The sequence below is a fragment of the Panthera leo genome, chromosome E1, assembly GCF_018350215.1.
Source record: "Panthera leo isolate Ple1 chromosome E1, P.leo_Ple1_pat1.1, whole genome shotgun sequence".
Classification (NCBI taxonomy): Eukaryota; Metazoa; Chordata; class Mammalia; order Carnivora; family Felidae; genus Panthera; species Panthera leo.
This window is the reverse complement of record NC_056692.1, coordinates 39625581-39643286: the sequence shown is the minus strand read 5'-3', so window position 1 is coordinate 39643286 and position 17706 is coordinate 39625581. Positions and strand designations below refer to the sequence as shown.

General features: G+C 43.7%; 2 protein-coding genes across 3 annotated transcripts; both read left to right on the top strand.

Annotated features, from left to right (window-relative positions):
* Positions 1-4078: 4078 nt before the first annotated feature.
* Positions 4079-6079, top strand: LOC122207082 (keratin-associated protein 4-2-like). 2 transcript variants are annotated; one of them, XM_042916842.1, is made up of 2 exons: positions 4079-4086; positions 5522-6079. In XM_042916842.1, the coding sequence occupies exons 1-2, from the start codon at positions 4079-4081 to the stop codon at positions 5955-5957; spliced, it is 444 nt and encodes a 147-aa protein (XP_042772776.1). In that variant the 3' UTR covers positions 5958-6079. The 2 variants fall into 2 exon arrangements, with proteins under 2 accessions (XP_042772776.1, XP_042772775.1); XM_042916841.1 differs by lacking the exon at positions 4079-4086 and having other exon boundaries at positions 5305-6079.
* Positions 6080-16310: 10231 nt separating this feature from the next.
* LOC122207093 (keratin-associated protein 4-3-like) lies at positions 16311-16745 on the top strand. The gene has a single exon (XM_042916859.1). The coding sequence runs from the start codon at positions 16311-16313 to the stop codon at positions 16743-16745; it is 435 nt and encodes a 144-aa protein (XP_042772793.1).
* Positions 16746-17706: the final 961 nt, after the last annotated feature.

Genomic DNA, 17706 nt, shown 5'->3' with positions numbered 1-17706 from the left:
AATACCAGAAGAGGAAGACAGACAGAAAGGGGCTGAAGGTGTACTTGAAGAAATCATAGCTGAGAACCTCCCTGATCTGGAGAAGGAAAAAGGCACTGAAATCCAAGAGGCACAGAGAACTCACTTCAGACGTAACTTGAATCGATCTTCTGCACGACATATCATAGTGAAACTGGCAAAATACAAGGAGAAAGAGAAAATTCTGAAAGCAGCTAGGGATAAACACGCTCTAACATATAAAGGGAGACCGGTAAGACTAGTGACAGACCTATCTACTGAAACTTGGCAGGCCAGAAAGGAATGGTAGGAAATCTTCAATGTGAGGAACAGAAAAAATATGCAGCCGAGAATCCTTTATCCGGCAAGTCTGTCATTCAGAATAGAAGGGGAAATAAACGTCTTCCCAAACAAACAAAAACTGAAGGAATTCATCACCACTAAACCAGCCCTACAAGAGATCCTAAGGGGGATTCTGTGAGTGAAATGTTCAAGGACCACAAAGTACCAGAGATATCGCTACAAGCATGAAACCTACAGACATCACGATGACTCTAAACCCATATCTTTCTATATTAACACTAAATGTCAATGGACTAAATGCTCCAACCAAAAGACATAGGGTATCAGAATGGATAAAAACAACAAAACAAAACAAGACAATACAAAACAAAACAAGACCCATCTATTTGCTGTCTACAAGAGACTCATTTTAGACCTGAGGATATCTTCAGATTGAAAGTGAGGGGATGGAGAACTACCTATCATGCTACTGGAAGTCAAAAGAAAGCTGGAGTAGCCATACTTACATCAGACAAACTAGACTTTAAATTAAAGGCCGTAACAAGAGACAAACAAGGGCATTATATAATAATTTCAGGGTCTATCCATCAGGAGGAGCTAACAATTATAAATGTCTATGCACTGAATATGGGAGCCCCCAAATATATAAAACAATTAATCACAAACATAAGCAACTTTATTGATAAGAATGTGGTCATTGCAGGGGACTTTAACACTCCACTTACAGAAACGGAGAGATCATCTAGACACAGGATCAATAAAGAAACAAGGGCCCTGAATGATACATTGGATCAGATGGACTTAACAGATATATTTAGAACTCTGCATCCCAAAGCAACAGAATATACTTTCTTCTCGAATGCACATGGAACATTCTCCAAGATAGATCACATACTGGGTCACAAAACAGCCCTTCATAAGTATAAAATAATTGAGATCGTACCATGCACACTTTCAGACCACAATGCTATGAAGCTTGAAATCAACCACAGGAAAAAGTCTGGAAAACCTCCAAAAGCATGGGGGTTAAAGAACACCTGACTAAAGAATGAATGGGTCAACCAGGCAATCAGAGAAGAAATTAAAAACTATACGGAAACAAATGAAAATCAAAATACAAGAATCCAAACGCTTTAGGATACAGCGAAGGCAGTCCTGAGAGGAAAATACATTGCAATCCAGGCCTATCTCAAGAAACAAGAAAAATCCCAAATACAAACTCTAACAGCACACCTAAAGGAAACAGAAGCAGAACAGCAAAGACACCCCAAACCCAGCAGAAGAAGAGAAATAATAAAGATCACAGCAGAAATAAACAATACAGAATCTAAAAAAGACTGTACAGCAGATCAATGAAACCAAGAGTTGGTTTTTTGAAAAAATAAACAAAATTGATAAACCTCTAGCCAGGCTTCTCAAAAAGAAAAGGGAGATAATCCAAATAGACAAAATTGTGAATGAAAATGGAATTATTACAACCAATCCCTCAGAAATACAAGCAATTATCAGGGAATACTATGAAAAATACTACGTCCTGCCAACACACTGGAAAACCTGGAGGAAATGGACAAATTCCTAAGCACCCACACACTTCCCAAACTCAAACAGGAAGAAATAGAAAACTTGAACAGACCCATAACCAGCAAAGAAATTGAATCAGCTATCAAAAATCTCCCAAAAAATAAGAGTCCAGGACCAGATGCCTACCCAGGGGAATTCTACCAGACATTCAAAGCAGAGACAATACCTGTCCTTCTCAACCTATTCCAAAAAATAGAAAGGGAAGGAAAACTTCCAGCATTGCTTTGATTCCTAAACCAGACAGAGATCCAGCAAAAAAAAAAAAAAAAAGAAAACTACAGGCCAATATCCCCGATGAATATGGATACAAAAATTGTCAATAAGATACCAGCAAATCGAATTCAACAGCATATAAAAAGAATTATTCACCATGATCAAGTGGGATTCATTCCTGGGCTGCAGGGCTGATTTAACATTTGCAAATCAATCAATGTGATACATCACATTAATAAAAGAAAAGATAAGAACCTTATGATCCTGTCCATCGATGCAGAAAAAGTATTTGACAAAATTCAGCATCCTTTCTTAATTAAAAGCCCTCGAGAAAGTCGGGATAAAAGCAACATACTTAAACATCATAAAAGCCATCTATGAAAAGCCCACAGCTAACATCATCCTCAATGGGGAAAAAATGAGAGCTTTCCCCCTGTGATCAGGAACACGACAGGGAGGTCCACTCTCACCACTGTTGCTTAACATAGTGTTGGAAGTGCTAGCATCAGCGATCAGACAACAAAAGGAAACATCAAACATCAAAATTGGCAAAGATGAAGTCAAGCCTTCACTTTTTGCAGATGACACGATATTATACATGGAAAACCCGAAAGACTCCACCAAAAGTCTGCTAGAACTGATACATGAATTCAGCAAAGTCGCAGGATACAAACTCAATGTACAGAAATCAGTTGCATTCTTATACACTAATAATGAAGCAACAGAAAGACAAATAAAGAAACTGATCCCATTCACAACTGCACCAAGAAGCATAAGATACCTAGGAATAAACCTAAACAAACATGTAAAAGATCTGTATGCTGAAAACTATAGAAAGCTTACGAAGGAAATTGAAGAAGATATCAAGAAATGGAAAAACATTCCTTGCTCATGGATTGAAAGAATAAATATTGTTAAAATGTCAATACTACCCAAAGCTATGTACACATTCAATGGAATCCCAGTCAAAATTGCACCAGCATTCTTCTCGAAGCTAGAACAAGCAATCCTAAAAGGTGTATGGAACCACAAAAGACCCCGAATAGCCAAAGTAATTTTGAAGAAGACGACCAAAGCGGGAGGCATCACAATCCCAGACTTTAGCCTCTACTACAAAGCTATAATCATCAAGACAGCACGGTATTGGCACAAAAACAGACACATAGACCAATGGAATAGAATAGAAACCCCAGAATTGGACCCACAAAAGTATGGCCAACTAATCTTTGACAAAGCAGGAAAGAATATCCAACGGAAAAAAGACAGTCTCTTTAACAAATGGTGCTGGGAGAACTTGACAGCAACATGCAGAAGGATGAAACTAGACCACTTTCTTACACCATTCACAAAAATAAACTCAAAATGGATGAAGGACCAGAATGTGAGACAGGAAACCATCAAAACCCTAGAGGAGAAAGCAGGAGAACACCTCTGTGACCTCAGCCGCAGAAATTTCTTACTTGACACATCCCCAAAGGCAAGGGAATTAAAAGCAAAAATGAACTATTGGGACCTCATGAAGATAAAAAGCTTCTGCACTGCAAAGGAAACAATCAACAAAACTAAAAGGCAACCAACGGAATGGGAAAAGATATTTGCAAATGACATTATCAGACAAAGGGCTAGTATCCAAAATCTATAAAGAGCTCACCAAACTCCACACCCGAAAAGCAAATAATCCAGTGAAGAAATGGGCAGAAAACATGAATAGACACTTCTCTAAAGAAGACACCCAGATGGCCAACAGACACATGAAAAGATGCTCAACGTCGCTCCTCATGAGGGAAACACAATCAAAACCGCACTGAGATACTACCTCACGCCAGTCAGAGTGGCAAAAAGGAACAAATCAGGAAACTATAGATGCTGGTGAGGATGTGGAGAAACGGCAACCCTCTTGCACTGTTGGTGGGAACGCAAACTGGTGCAGCCTCTCTGGAAAACAGTGTGGAGGTTCCTCAAAAAATTAAAATAGATCTACCCTATGACCCAGCAATAGCACTGCTAGGAATTTACCCAAGGGATACAGGAGTGCTGATGCACAGGGGCACTTGTACCCCAATGTTTATAGCAGCACTTTCAACAATAGCCAAATTATGGAAAGAGCCTTTAAATGTCCATCAACCGATGAAAGGATAAAGAAATTATGGTTTATATGCACAATGGAATACTACGTGGCAATGAGAAAGAATGAAATATGCCCTTTTGTGGCAACATGGATGGAACTGGAGAGTATTATGCTAAGTGAAAAGAGTGTAATGCTAAGTGAAATAAGTCCTACAAAGACAGATACCATATGTTTTCACTCTTATGTGGATCCTGAGAAACTTACCAGAAGACCATGGGGGAGGGGAAGGGAAAAAAAAAAAAAGGCTAGAGAGGGAGGGAGCCAAAAGTTAAGAGACTCTTAAAAACTGAGAACAAACTGAGGGTTGATGGGGGGGGGGGGGAGATGGGTGGGTTCATGATGGGTATTGAGGAGGGCACCTGTTGGGATGAGCACGGGGTGTTGTATGGAAACCAATTTGACAACAAATTTCATATTAAAAAAAGAATAAGAAACAAAAATAAAGCAATGTCTTCCACAAGATAAGAGCATCGGGAGAAATAAAAACAAACATACATGACACCAAGGTTAACACTTCATGAACTATGAAGCATGGCAGTGATGGGAACCATACAGATAATTGTCTGCCACGGTTGTAGGGTAGAGGACGTGATCCAAGGTAGAAATATCCAAAAGAATCCAGTCCAGGGGCTAGAAATCAGCAACGTCATATAAATCTACAGCTGTCCCCTTTGCTCAAAACTGCCCCACAAAAGAGGGCCTTTTCTTCTTGTCACATGCAGATCATTACTCATGCCACTGATCATTGGAAGAAATGCACAACCAAAAATAGGACTGCCCTTATCCTACCTGCTAGGGGATACAGGAGGGAGAGTACGAAATGTAATTGCAAATGCCACCTATCACAAGACAGCCCACGGTGGAGGAAGATGAGGAGAAAGTGGTCAGGAAGATGCCAGTGGGTGTGAGTCAGGAGGAAACACAGACCAGATAGAATTCATCACATCCAGAAAAGAAATTTTGTTTCCCACAAGTTTAAACCATTACATGCACAAACATTATTGTGTAATCTGGTAATTAGTTAATATTAGGTAAACAAACACAAGGAAGATGTGTTGACAACTCACCATGGACGGGCAGTATATAAGAGGCCATGGCACGAGGAGACGTCAGACTCAAGCCCCTCACTCTCCTGGAAACCATCCCAGAACCTCCACCCTCTGACACCATGGTCAACTCCTGTTGTGGCTCCGTCTGCTCTGACCAGGGCTGTGGTCAGCAGACTTGTTGCCGCCCCAGCTGCTGCCAGACCACCTGCTGCAGGACCACCTGCTGTCGCCCCAGCTGCTGTGGCTCCAGCTGCTGCCAGCCTTGCTGCCGCCCCACCTGCTGCCAGACCACCTGCTGCAGGACCACTTGCTGCCGCCCCAGCTGCTGTGGTTCCAGCTGCTGTGGTTCCAGCTGCTGCCGCCCCAGCTGCTGCATCTCTAGCTGCTGCCGGCCCTGCTGTGGGGGTTCCAGCTGCTGTGGCTCCAGCTGCTGCCAGCCTTGCTGCCGCCCCACCTGCTGCCAGACCACCTGCTGCCGGACCACCTGCTGCCGCCCCACCTGCTGTGTGTCCAGCTGCTGCCGCCCCTGCTGTGGGGGTTCCAGCTGCTGTGGCTCTAATTGCTGTGGCTCCAGCTGCTGCCAGCCTTGCTGCCGCCCCACCTGCTGCCAGACCACCTGCTGCCGGACCACCTGCTGCCGCCCCACCTGCTGTGTGTCCAGCTGCTGCCGCCCCAGCTGTTGCTAGACCCCCTGCCACCACCCACCAACCTGCTCTAGTGGCTCTTGCTGCTGCTCAGTGCCCTGACCTGCACCCTGCTGTTTTCATCAGCCAATCTCCTTCATGTCGTCCAACTGGGAGCTGAATCATGTGAGGCCAACTGTAAAACCTCAGTTCCCGGTGATTTTTCAACTGGTTGGCCTTGGAATATACCACCCCACCGCCCAATTCCCTCCCACCTCTTTCTTATGATGTCCATCCCAAGTCAGTACAAAGGTTGTATTTTCCCTGATATACGATAACATATCATCCCAACTGATGTATCTGTTACTGCCAGATGTTCTGTATGGAGATGTTTCTATATAGCAAATAAATCTTAACTTCCCAGGCATTAAATATAAAGAATCGTGTCTCATTCTTTTTTCCTTCGTGAATGGTCACCCTTAGCTGCCAGGTCTTCTAATTCTCTGCACAACGAGGAGATCATAGCAGGCCATTTCAGGATTTTCACTTCTATCACCTCAGTCCTTCCCACACTAACAGTGTAGGATGGTGGCTTACAGCAAGCGCCTGGAACTCTCTGCGGAGGGCTCAGTCCACATGAAGGAGCAGATCGCAAAGGACACAATAGGGAAGGCACGTGCCTGGGAGAAGCATTCAAACGGTGGCCAGTAGTTGGAGGATAAGTGCTCTAGCCTCTATCCCCTCGAGTGGGACATGTGAGACCAGAGGGCCTCAGTAGCACTGAACGAACCCCCCATGCCCACAGGACTCACCTGCTGTTGAAATCAACCTGGATTGGTTTCTACCCTTCCCTGGATCACTTCACAGTATCCCTAGAGCACTACTTGGGACCACCTCCCAGACAATCTACTTGGTCTCAAGCCTCTGTTTTGAGCTCCGACCCTGAGGTCGACCTGACACCAGTGTTCCAAGTCTCAGTAACAGTGCCTTCAAACATTTCCCTATGATATGAACGGTCACTGGGTGACACCGTGGGCTCTTGACCTTATTCTCCGCTGAACCACTGAATCTTTTCATAGGATGCTGTTGCTTCTCACAGTTTGTGCACACTTGGTTTTAGACTTCCTGTGTCCAATTCCTGAAAGATCATGTATCCCGAGGGACCGCAGACACTCCCACGAATAAAACAGCTCACCATGTTAGGAAGTGTCTCTCTCAAGGAGGCTATGCTTGAGGCGGACCGCACCAAACTGTGATTCTCACGTTGCATTCAAAACACCAGAGCCGACAACGGGTATTCCTGCATAAGTACTGCAGAAGGAAGGAGGTGCTCTCAGGAGACCCAGTGTAAAGCGGAGTCAGCACAGGGCAGTAAAAGAAGCTAAGACAAAGGGTGTTTTCAGTTCAACTCACCCCTGTATTCTGACCCACACATGAGGGGTGTGTACTGGGCCACGGACTTGCTCATCTTAGTGGAAAAAGCGGTTGGGCCTTTGTGCTCCTACGTCACCTATCACTACCTGTCAACATCCTTTGGTGAGTGGAAAGGATGGAGGAAGAACTCCAGGTGGCCCCCACCCCAGAGCCTGAGACAGTTACCTGCAGATAGTGCGTGATCAGTGTGAACCACACGTAGCCCACACTCGCACTACCTTGTGGATGAGGGCATGTATGGCAAAGAGAATCAGAATGGGTTATCGTATACCTACTCCTGGTTCTGCCCATATCTATGCATTTCTCTCAGTAACCTTGCTCCAGGTCGTTTGCCACAGTTTCTATCAAAACCTAGAAGATGAGAGTTAGTGGGCAGCTTCTGCGCTCCTTTAGCTGACTTGCCTGGTATAGTGACCATGGTCTCCATTACTGAGAGTTCTGAACCCATGGTTCCTGTGTCCTCTTCAGACTACAACTACTTGTCCATCTGCAGTGAATGTCGGGAATAGGAATACCATGAATGTCCCTGTAGATCACCTAAACATGTAATATGCTAAACATATTCCTTGTGGCTCCTATAGCTCCTATGTCTAGGCACTAGAAGTCCAAAGGATAAGGTGGCAGCCGGAGGTTAATTCCACACAGAACTTTACCATGTCCCTTCCAGGTAGCTTTCCTGTCTTACAGCCGAGACCTCTAGATGTTCACAGCCTACGATTATGGCAGAAGGTGGCACAAATTCCCCCCAGTGGATCACTGTGATGAAGGTAGTGAGGAACCTTCTCCTTTAACTCTGACATTAGATCAAGGTGTTTAAATAGGAACCATGAATGATTGTACATATCCAGTAGTGAGTTCAGCTCAGATCTCCTCCGACAGCCTGCAAACACATGAGTATTCCTGTTTCTGCTGAACCAATGGCCATAGATTCCTTGAGAAAGGATGAAAGATATTCTATGCTATATACCTGTGCAGCCCTTCATTCTAGATGACTGGCCTCTTCATTTCTAGGTTAATGGTTTCTAGGTCTACTAATAGCCTGACTCTGCAAACTCTGCCAGGGATCATGACTTTCCATTGGTTCATGGTCTCAGCCTTTGTTCTTTTATTCTTGTTCCTTTAATTGCATGCACACACCTACACACACACACACACACACACACACACACACACACACTCTTCTATAAAGGTGTATCTGAGTTGGCTACCTATATCCTATATGAGGGACATCATGCTTTATTACCATAATGATAGATCCCTGAGGGTCACATATCATTCTGCCCCCTTTGTCATTCCAACCTTGTTGGCAATCACATAATTATACCCACATTACTTCCTACAATTAAGTCCTGCACATGACTCAGTCATTCAGAGGTATGACCATCCCCATTCTTCCTAGGGACCACAGTTTGGTCACAGTATTCCCTACCACAACCTCTAACATTAGACCATAGGCACTCCTCTCCCAAGATGCTGCTGACACCGGTACTTGATGATTCCCTAATAGCATGTTAAAGAGAGTGCCCCAGACCCTCCTAGGGAATGGCTGATTGGCTTTGTGACCTTATGACTATATCCATTTTAGCATTTCTATTTCTTGGCACCTTTTGATGCCTCCCTTCTCACCTCTGTGTGATGTGGTCCTAGATAAATCTATACTGGTTACCTACTGTTATGTAACATTACCCCCACATATAGCAGCTTATAGTGACATTTATTTTCTCTATTTCTGAGGATCCAAATCCAGGTGTGGCCCACCCAGACTCTCCATTTCATAGGGTTTCACATGGCTGCACTCAAGGTGCTGGCTAGCACTGGGGTCTCATCTGAGGTCTCGCCTGGGGAAGACTCTACTTCCAACTACATTTATGTGGCAGGATTCAGATCCTTAAGGGCCATAGGAGGGAGGCCCTCGCTTCCTTGCTGGTTGTTGAATGGAGACTATGCTCAGTTCTTTGCTGCAAGGATCTTGCACGTAGGACCTGGCTTCATCAAAGCCAGTGAGAGAGAGAAAGAGTTGGCATTAAGATGAAAGTCACAATCTTTTGTAACTCAATCACTTGATGTTGTCATCTCCTGTTGATACGCAGTTTACTTGAGGGGTGGGAATTACATGAGACCATGAACTCCAAGAGGTGGAAAACATTGGACCTTCTTGGAAGCTACCTACCCAAACTCTTCCATAATATTGAGTAAAAAAGTTACACTTAGGGGCGCCTGGGTGGTTTGGTCGGTTGAGTGTCCGACTTCGGCTCAGGTCATGATCTCACAGTCCGTGAGTTCGAGCCCCGTGTCGGGCTCTGTGCTGACAGCTCAGAGCTTGGAGCCTGTTTCAGATACTGTGTCTCCCTCTTTCTGTGACCCTCCCCCGTTCATGCTCTGTTTCTCTCTGTCTCAAAAATAAATAAAAACTTTTAAAAAAAAGTTACACTTACAGTAAGATTTCATTCATATAAAAATTCAGAAAGATGCGAAATAAAACTGTATCATATAGGGATGTCTACATAGGTAATGAAACTGCAAGAAAAATAAATGAAAAGATTACTTGAAAAATCGGCATAATAATCATCTGTAGGGTGGAAAAATGTTCGTGGTCAAGAAAAGGCATAGAAGAGCCTTCTTAGTAGTAACAGGGTTCTATTTCTTGACTCAAGATTTTGATATGTGGATGTTTGCTCTATAACTATTTTTTTAATGTTTACTTATTTTTGAGGGAGCGAGAGAGAGACAAAGCACGAGCAGGGGAGGGGCAGGAGAGGGAGACACAGAATCGGATGCAGGCTCCAGGCTCTGAGCTGTCAGCACAGAGGCCGACATGGGGCTCGACCCCAAAGTATGCGAAGCTGGACGCTCAACCAACCGAGCCACCCAGGCGCCCCTATAACCATGTTTTATCACGTACATGTACTTTGTACGCTTTACACCATATGTGCATTTTTTTTCATTGTAAAAATGCAATATTAGGGTGTTGTTAGTCAAATGAATGCTTCCATGGCGTCTTCACAAGAAAAAGAATTCATATGTTAATATGTGAGCTGACTCCTCCATGGAAAAATACAATATACAACAGTTGTTTTTTCTAATAGGATTTGAGAAGTGGTAAGCTTTCTTCTATTTCTCATTTTTCACGGTGAGATCCACTGACATTTACCAGTGGGTAAGAGATTTAGAAAGGTTTAGAAAGAGGTTGCATTTACCAGTGGGTCACAGATGGGCTCTTTTTTAAAAAACAATTTTTATTTAATTTATTTTTTTTATTTAATCCAAGTTAGTTAGCAGATAGTGTAACAATGATTTCAGGAGTAGATTCCTTAATGTCCCTTGCCCATTTAGCCCATCCCCCCTCCCTCAACCCCTCCACTAACCCTCTCTTTGTTCTCTCTTTGTTCTCCATATTTATGAGTCTCTTATGTTTTTGTCCCCCTCCCTGTTTTCATATTTTTCTTCCCTTCCATTATGTTCATCTGTTTTGTATCTTAAAGTCCTCATATGAGTGAAGTCATGTAATATTTGTCTTTCTCTGACTTGCTAGTTTTGCTTAGCATAATACCCTCTAGTTCCATCCACATAGTTGCAAATGGCAAGATTCCATTCTTTTTGATTGCCGAGTAATACTCCATTGTGGATATATGTGTGTGTGTGTATATATATACATATATATAAACGTTAGGGTGCATATGTCCCTTCGAAACAGCCCACCTGTATCCCTTGGGTAAATACCTAGTAGTGCAATTGCTGGGTCGTGGAGTAGTTCTACTTTTAATTTGTTGAGGAACCTCCATACTGTTTTCCAGAGTGGCTGCACCAGTTTGCATTCCCACCAGCAGTGCAAAAGAGATCCTCTTTCTCCACATCCTCGCCAACATCTGTTTTTGCCTGAGTCGTTAATGTTAGCCATTCTGATAGGTGTGAGGTGGTATCTCATGGTGGTTTTGATTCGTATTTCCCAGATGTCTTCTTTGGAGAAGTGTCTGTTCATGCCTTTTGCCCATTTCTTCACTGGATTATTTGTTTTGGGGGTGTTGAGTTTGATAAGTTCTTTATAGATTTTGGATACTAACCCTTTATCTGATATGTCGTTTGCAAATATCTTCTCCCATTCCGTGGGTTGCCTGTTAGTTTTGCTGATTGTTTCCTTTGTTGTGCAGAAACTTTTATTTTGATGAGGTCCCAGTAGTTCATTTTTGCTTTTGTCTCCCTTGCCTCCAGAGACATGCTGAGTAAGAAGCTGCTGTGGCCAAGGTCAAAGAGGTTTTTGCCTGCTTTCTCTTTGAGGATTTTGATGGCTTCCTGTCTTACATTTAGGCCTTTCATCCATTTTGAGTTTATTGTTGTGGATGGTGTAAGAAAGTGGTCCAGGTTCGTGTTTCTGCATGTCGCTGCCCAGTTTTCTCAGCACCACTTGCTGAAGAGACTGTCTTTATTCCATTGGATATTCTTTCCTGCTTTGTCAAAGATTAGTTGGCCATAAGTTTGTGGATCCCTTTCTGGGTTCTCTATTGTGCTCCACTGACCTGAGTGTCTGTTTTTGTGCCATACTGTCTTGATGATTACAGCTTTGTAACACAGCTTGATGTCCAGAATTGTGATGTCTCCTGCATTGGGTTTCTTCTTCAAGAATGCTTTGGCTATTTGGGGTCTTTTCTGGTTCTACACAAATTTTAGGATTGTTTGTTCTACCTCTGTGAAGAATGCTGGTGTTAGTTTGATAGGGATTGCATTGAATATGTAGGCTGCTTTGGGCAGTATTGACCTTTTAACAGTATTTGTTCTTCCTATCCAGGAGCATGGAATATTTTTCCTTTTTTGGGTTTGTCTTCTTCAATTTCTTTCATAAGCTTTCTATAGTTTTCAGTGTATAGATTTTTCACTTCTTTGGTTAGATTTATTCCTAGGTATCTTATGGTTTTGGGTGCAATTGTAAACAGCATCGATTCCTTGATTTCTCTTTCTGTTGCTTCTCTTTCTGTTGTTGGTGTATAGGAATGCAACCGATTTCTGTGCATTGATTTTATATCCTGCAACTTTGCTGAATTCATGAATCAGTTCTAGCAGTTTCTGGTGGAATCTTTTGGGTTTTCCATATAGAGTATCATGTCATCTGCGAAGAGTGAAAGTTTGACTCCCTCCTGGCCGATTTGGATGCCTTTTATTTCTTTGTGTTGTCTGACTGCTGAGGCTAAGACTTCCAATACTATGTTGAATAACAGTGGTGAGAGTGGACATCCCTGTCGTGTTCCTGACCTTACGGGGAAAGCTCTCAGTTTTTCCCCACTGAGGATGCTATTAGTGTTGGGTTGTTCATATATGGCTTTTATGACCTCGAGGTATGATCCTTCTGCCCCTACTTTCTTGAGGATTTTTATCAAGAAAGGACGCTGTATCTTGTCACATGCTTTCTCTGCATCTATTGAGAGGATCATACGGTTCTTGAACTCTCTTCCATTGATGTGATGAATCACGTTGATTGTTTTGCAGATATTGAACCAGCCCTGCATCCCAGGTATAAATCCCACTTGGGCGAGGTGAAGAATTTTTTTTTAAGTATTGTTGGATCCAGTTGGCTAATATCTTGAGGATTTTTGCATCCATGTTCATCAGGGAAATTGGTCTATAGTTCCCCTTTTTAATGGGGTTGGTTTTGGAATCAAGGTAATGCTGGCTTCATAGAAAGGGTATGAAAGTTTTCCTTTCATTTCTATTTTTTGGAACAGCTTCAAGAGAATAGGTATGAACTCTTCCTTAAATGTTTGGTAGAAGTCCCCTGGAAAGCCATCTGGCTCTGGACTCTTGTGTTTTGGGACATTTTTGACTACTAATTCGATTTCTTTACTGGTTATGGGTCTGTTCAAATTTTCTACTTCTTGATGGGCTCTTAAATGTCTATGCTTTCCTTCTAACTCTAGCTCAGTACCAAGGGACAGATCCTCGTCCAACTATTGGACGTATTCTCTGCTCTTCAGACGATGTGGTATGGCCTGAATTTTTTCACAACAAATCTGCCAAAATGTAAAGTAAAAATACCACCTACTCTTACTTAAACACATGGGGATATATTGCTCTTAAGATAAAAGAATGCCTTTTATAATGGGTTTATTCTGTTTGCCATGCGGAGATGAATTACCAGTACTTACTTGGCCATGTCTTGGCCTCCTTAAGCACTTCCTCTTACGTGGCCAGGAACCCAGCTTTCAGAGTGCAGCCAGAAATGGAAGTCAAGGCTGGTTGTCTACAAAGTAGTGACATGTAGACCTATATTTTGACATCAGGGATCATACTGGTTTCTTGTTTCTTTTCCCTCTGTAGATGAATTTTATAGTTTCTATAGATCTAGGATCTGCCATGGAAACAGCGAAGGGCCACCCACTCATTGCCGAGTCTCAGATTTCCTCCCTCCCTCCTTCCTTCCTTCCTTCCTTCCTTCCTTCCTTTCCTCCCTTTCTTCTCCCTCCCTTTTTCTTTCTTTCTTTCTTTCTTTCTTTCTTTCTTTCTTTCTTTCCTTCTTTCCTTCTTTCCTTTTCTTTTCTTTTCTTTTGTTTTCTTTTCTTTCTTTTCTTTCATCCAAGTTAGTGAACATACAGGGTAGTAATGGTTTCAGCAAAAGAAGTTAGTGATTCCTCACTTACATACAACACCCAGTGGCCATCCGAACAAGTGCCCTCCCCAATGCCATCACCCACTTAGCCCATTCCCCCACGCAAGCCCCTCCAGGGATCCTTAGTTAGTTCTCTGCCCTTAACAGTCTCTGTCTCTAGAGAGGGAGGCAAAGCCTAAGAGAGTCCTAAATACAGAGAACAAACCGAGGGTCAGTGGGGTGGGGAAAATGGGTGATGGGCACAGAGGAGGCACCCAGTGGGACAAGCACCAAGTGCTGCATGCAAGTGACAAACCAAGGGAATCAACTCCCAAAGCCAAGAAAGACCATGCTGCACACACTGCATATGTGCATTTTAAATAATATGAAAGACTTTTTTAAAAATTTAGGGCACACTGAAATGCATCTCTATTTAAGATTAAAAATGAAAGATGGGCTTAAGGAATGCCTGGTTACCCTACCATGACATACATTGGAAACAGTTAGGATAAGTCTTGATACTTCTCTCGTATAGCACAAAATGAACCACTAATATATGCACCAATGTTAGTGATTCGCATAGGCATAGGCATGTTAATGGTGCCAAACAGAGGAGAAATAACATATTCTCTAGAAACAGTATATATGCTAGAGATATATACTACATATCATCTATTCAAAGGTCTAGATCAAAACTAATCTATAGTGAAAAATACATGAAAACAGTGATTGCCTCTATGGTAGTTCAGACTTTAGTAAGGGACAAGTGGGGACTTTCTGCCATAATGGAAATGTTCTACTGAGAGATGTGGGGATTACATGGACCTGCTTCTGTGTATCATAACTCATCACTATGGATGAGTACACTTAGGATAAATAGATTCAAATGTGTGTAAATGCCTTCTATGTTGTGAAATAAATCACAAAATGTAAACAAGAAACAGTGACTAAGTAATTTATTTATGAGTAACTCTATGGTTTTACCAAACTGTCTTCTTGGCTGATTTGCCTCAAACACAATTCTTCTAGTTAAATCATACTCCTGCGAACTCCTTTGATGGTTCTTTCAATACTATATTGCAGTTATCTGTAAGTGTGTTCATGGTGGGGCTTCTCAGTAGCTTGTGGATTTCCGGGGAGGAAACCCTAAACGGTATATAGAACATCAATAACTGGCAATGTGTGTATCTCGGATTAGCCATTCAACAAGTCGGCTTTAAAAGCACGCAGGAACTACACAGAGGCACCTCCTCAGAGCTTAAAGGACCAGGACAAAGGAACAGGCCTCTAAGTGTCATCCTGGGGCCTTCAGCATCATCTGGGTACTTGTCAGAAATGCCAAATTTCACCCCACACCCCTAGCGCCATATTCAGAACTTCTGAGATTTGTCGCACCATATCTTATGAGCCCTTCAGATACTTGCTGCATGCTCAAGTTGGACTATTAGTAAATGGGGAATAAGTATAAAGACCAACTGTGTAACTTGACTACACTAAAATCCATTCACACTTTAAATGGATCCAAACAAACGCGCACTCTAGAATTCCCAGCTACGGAGATAAGATCTGAGGAGAGTGCATTCTGATTCTTCAACTTTTTTTTTCTCCATTGAAGAATATTCTTAATTAAGAATGAGATAAGAATTCGTAAAGGCTGTGTCTTCCACAATCTAAAGACCTTCCAGAGAAATGTAATGCAAAAATACATGACGGCAATGATAACACTCAGTGAACTACAAATCGTGGCAGTGATGGGAACCATGCACCTAATTGTCTGCCGTGGCTTTGGGGTAGAGAACGTGATCCAAAGGTAGAAACATTAAAGTTAGAAACAAGAAAACCCATTCCAGTGGCAGAGTTACCAACATCACGTGTTCATATACAGTGACTCCCTTCCTCATTAAAACTGACCCATAAAATAGGACCTTTTCCTCTTGTCCCATGCCACCTCCACAGTATGCAGATGGGGTTCCCTCCCACTGACCATTGGAAGAAATGCACAATCCAAAACAGGTTTGCCTTAACCCCTTGCTGCTAAGGGTGTAGGAGAGGAAAACAAGAAATGTAATTGCAAATGCCACCTACCACATGACAGCCTGCTGTGGAGGAAGAAGAGGAGATTGGTCCAGAGGATGCCAGCGGGTGTAGGTCAGGAGGAAAGCAGACCACACAGAGTTTCTCACATCCAACAAGAAAATCTCTTTCCCATCAGTTTAAACCAGTACATAGACACACATTATTCTGTAATCTGACAGTTACTTAAATATTAGGTAAACAAACACGAGGAAGATGTGTTGACAAATCACCCGGTACGAGCAGTATATAAGAGGCCAGGGCATAAGGAGACTTCCAAAGTCCAGCCCCTCACTCTCCTGGAAACCAGCCCAGAACCTCCACCCGCTGACACCATGGTCAACTCCTGTTGTGGTTCCAGCTGCTGTGGCTCCAGCTGCTGCCAGCCTTGCTGCCGCCCCACCTGCTGCCAGACCACCTGCTGCAGGACCACCTGCTGCCGGCCCACTTGCTGTGTGTCCAGCTGCTGCCGCCCCTCCTGCTGTGGCTCCAGCTGCTGTGGCTCTAATTGCTGTGGCTCCAGCTGCTGCAGGCCCAGCTGCTGCATCTCTAGCTGCTGCCGCCCCAGCTGCTGCCAGACCACCTGCTGCCGCCCCAGCTGCTGCATCTCTAGCTGCTGCCGGCCCTGCTGTGGGGGTTCCAGCTGCTGTGGCTCCAGCTGCTGCCAGCCTTGCTGCCACCCCATCTGCTGCAGGACCACCTGCTGCAGGACCACCTGCTGCCACCCCACCTGCTGTGTGTCCAGCTGCTGCCGCCCCAGCTGTTGCTAGACCCCCTGCCACCACCCACCAACCTGCTCTAGTGGCTCTTGCTGCTGCTCAGTGCCCTGACCTGCACCCTGCTGTTTTCATCAGCCAATCTCCTTCGTGTCATCCAACTGGGAGATGAATCATGTGAGGCCAACTGTAAAACCTCAGTTCCCGGTGATTTTTCAACTGGTTGGCCTTGGAATATACCACCCCACCGCCCAATTCCCTCCCACCTCTTTCTTATGATGTCCATCCCAAGTCAGTACAAAGATTGTATTTTCCCTGATATATGATAACATATCATCCCAACTGATGTATCTGTTACTGCCAGATGTTCTGTATGGAGATGTTTCTATATAGCAAATAAATCTTAACTTCCCAGGCATTAAATATAAAGAATCGTGTCTCATTCTTTTTTCCTTCGTGAATGGTCACCCTTAGCTGCCAGGTCTTCTAATTCTCTGCACAACGAGGAGATCATAGCAGGCCATTTCAGGATTTTCACTTCTATCACCTCAGTCCTTCCCACACTAACAGTGTAGGATGGTGGCTTACAGCAAGCGCCTGGAACTCTCTGCGGAGGGCTCAGTCTACGTGAAGGAGCAGATCGCAAAGGACACAATAGGGAAGGCACGTGCCTGGGAGAAGCGTTCAAACGGTGGCCAGTAGTTGGAGGATAAGTGCACTAGCCTCTATCCCCTCTAGTGGGACATGTGAGACCAGAGGGCCTCAGTAGCACTGAACATACCCTCGATGCCCACAGGACTCACCTGCTGTTGAAATCAACCTGGATTGGTTTCTACCCTTCCCTGGATCACTTCACAGTATCCCTAGAGCACTACTTGGGACCACCTCCCAGACAATCTACTTGGTCTCAAGCCTCTGTTTTGAGCTCCGACCCTGAGGTCGACCTGACACCAGTGTTCCAAGTCTCAGTAACAGTGCCTTCAAACATTTCCCTATGATATGAACGGTCACTGGG

Bases quoted from the DNA above. Each gene is read 5' to 3' on its own strand.
- LOC122207082 (XM_042916841.1), top strand. From the start codon at position 5,316: ATGGCACGAGGAGACGTCAGACTCAAGCCCCTCACTCTCCTGGAAACC.
- LOC122207093 (XM_042916859.1), top strand. From the start codon at position 16,311: ATGGTCAACTCCTGTTGTGGTTCCAGCTGCTGTGGCTCCAGCTGCTGC.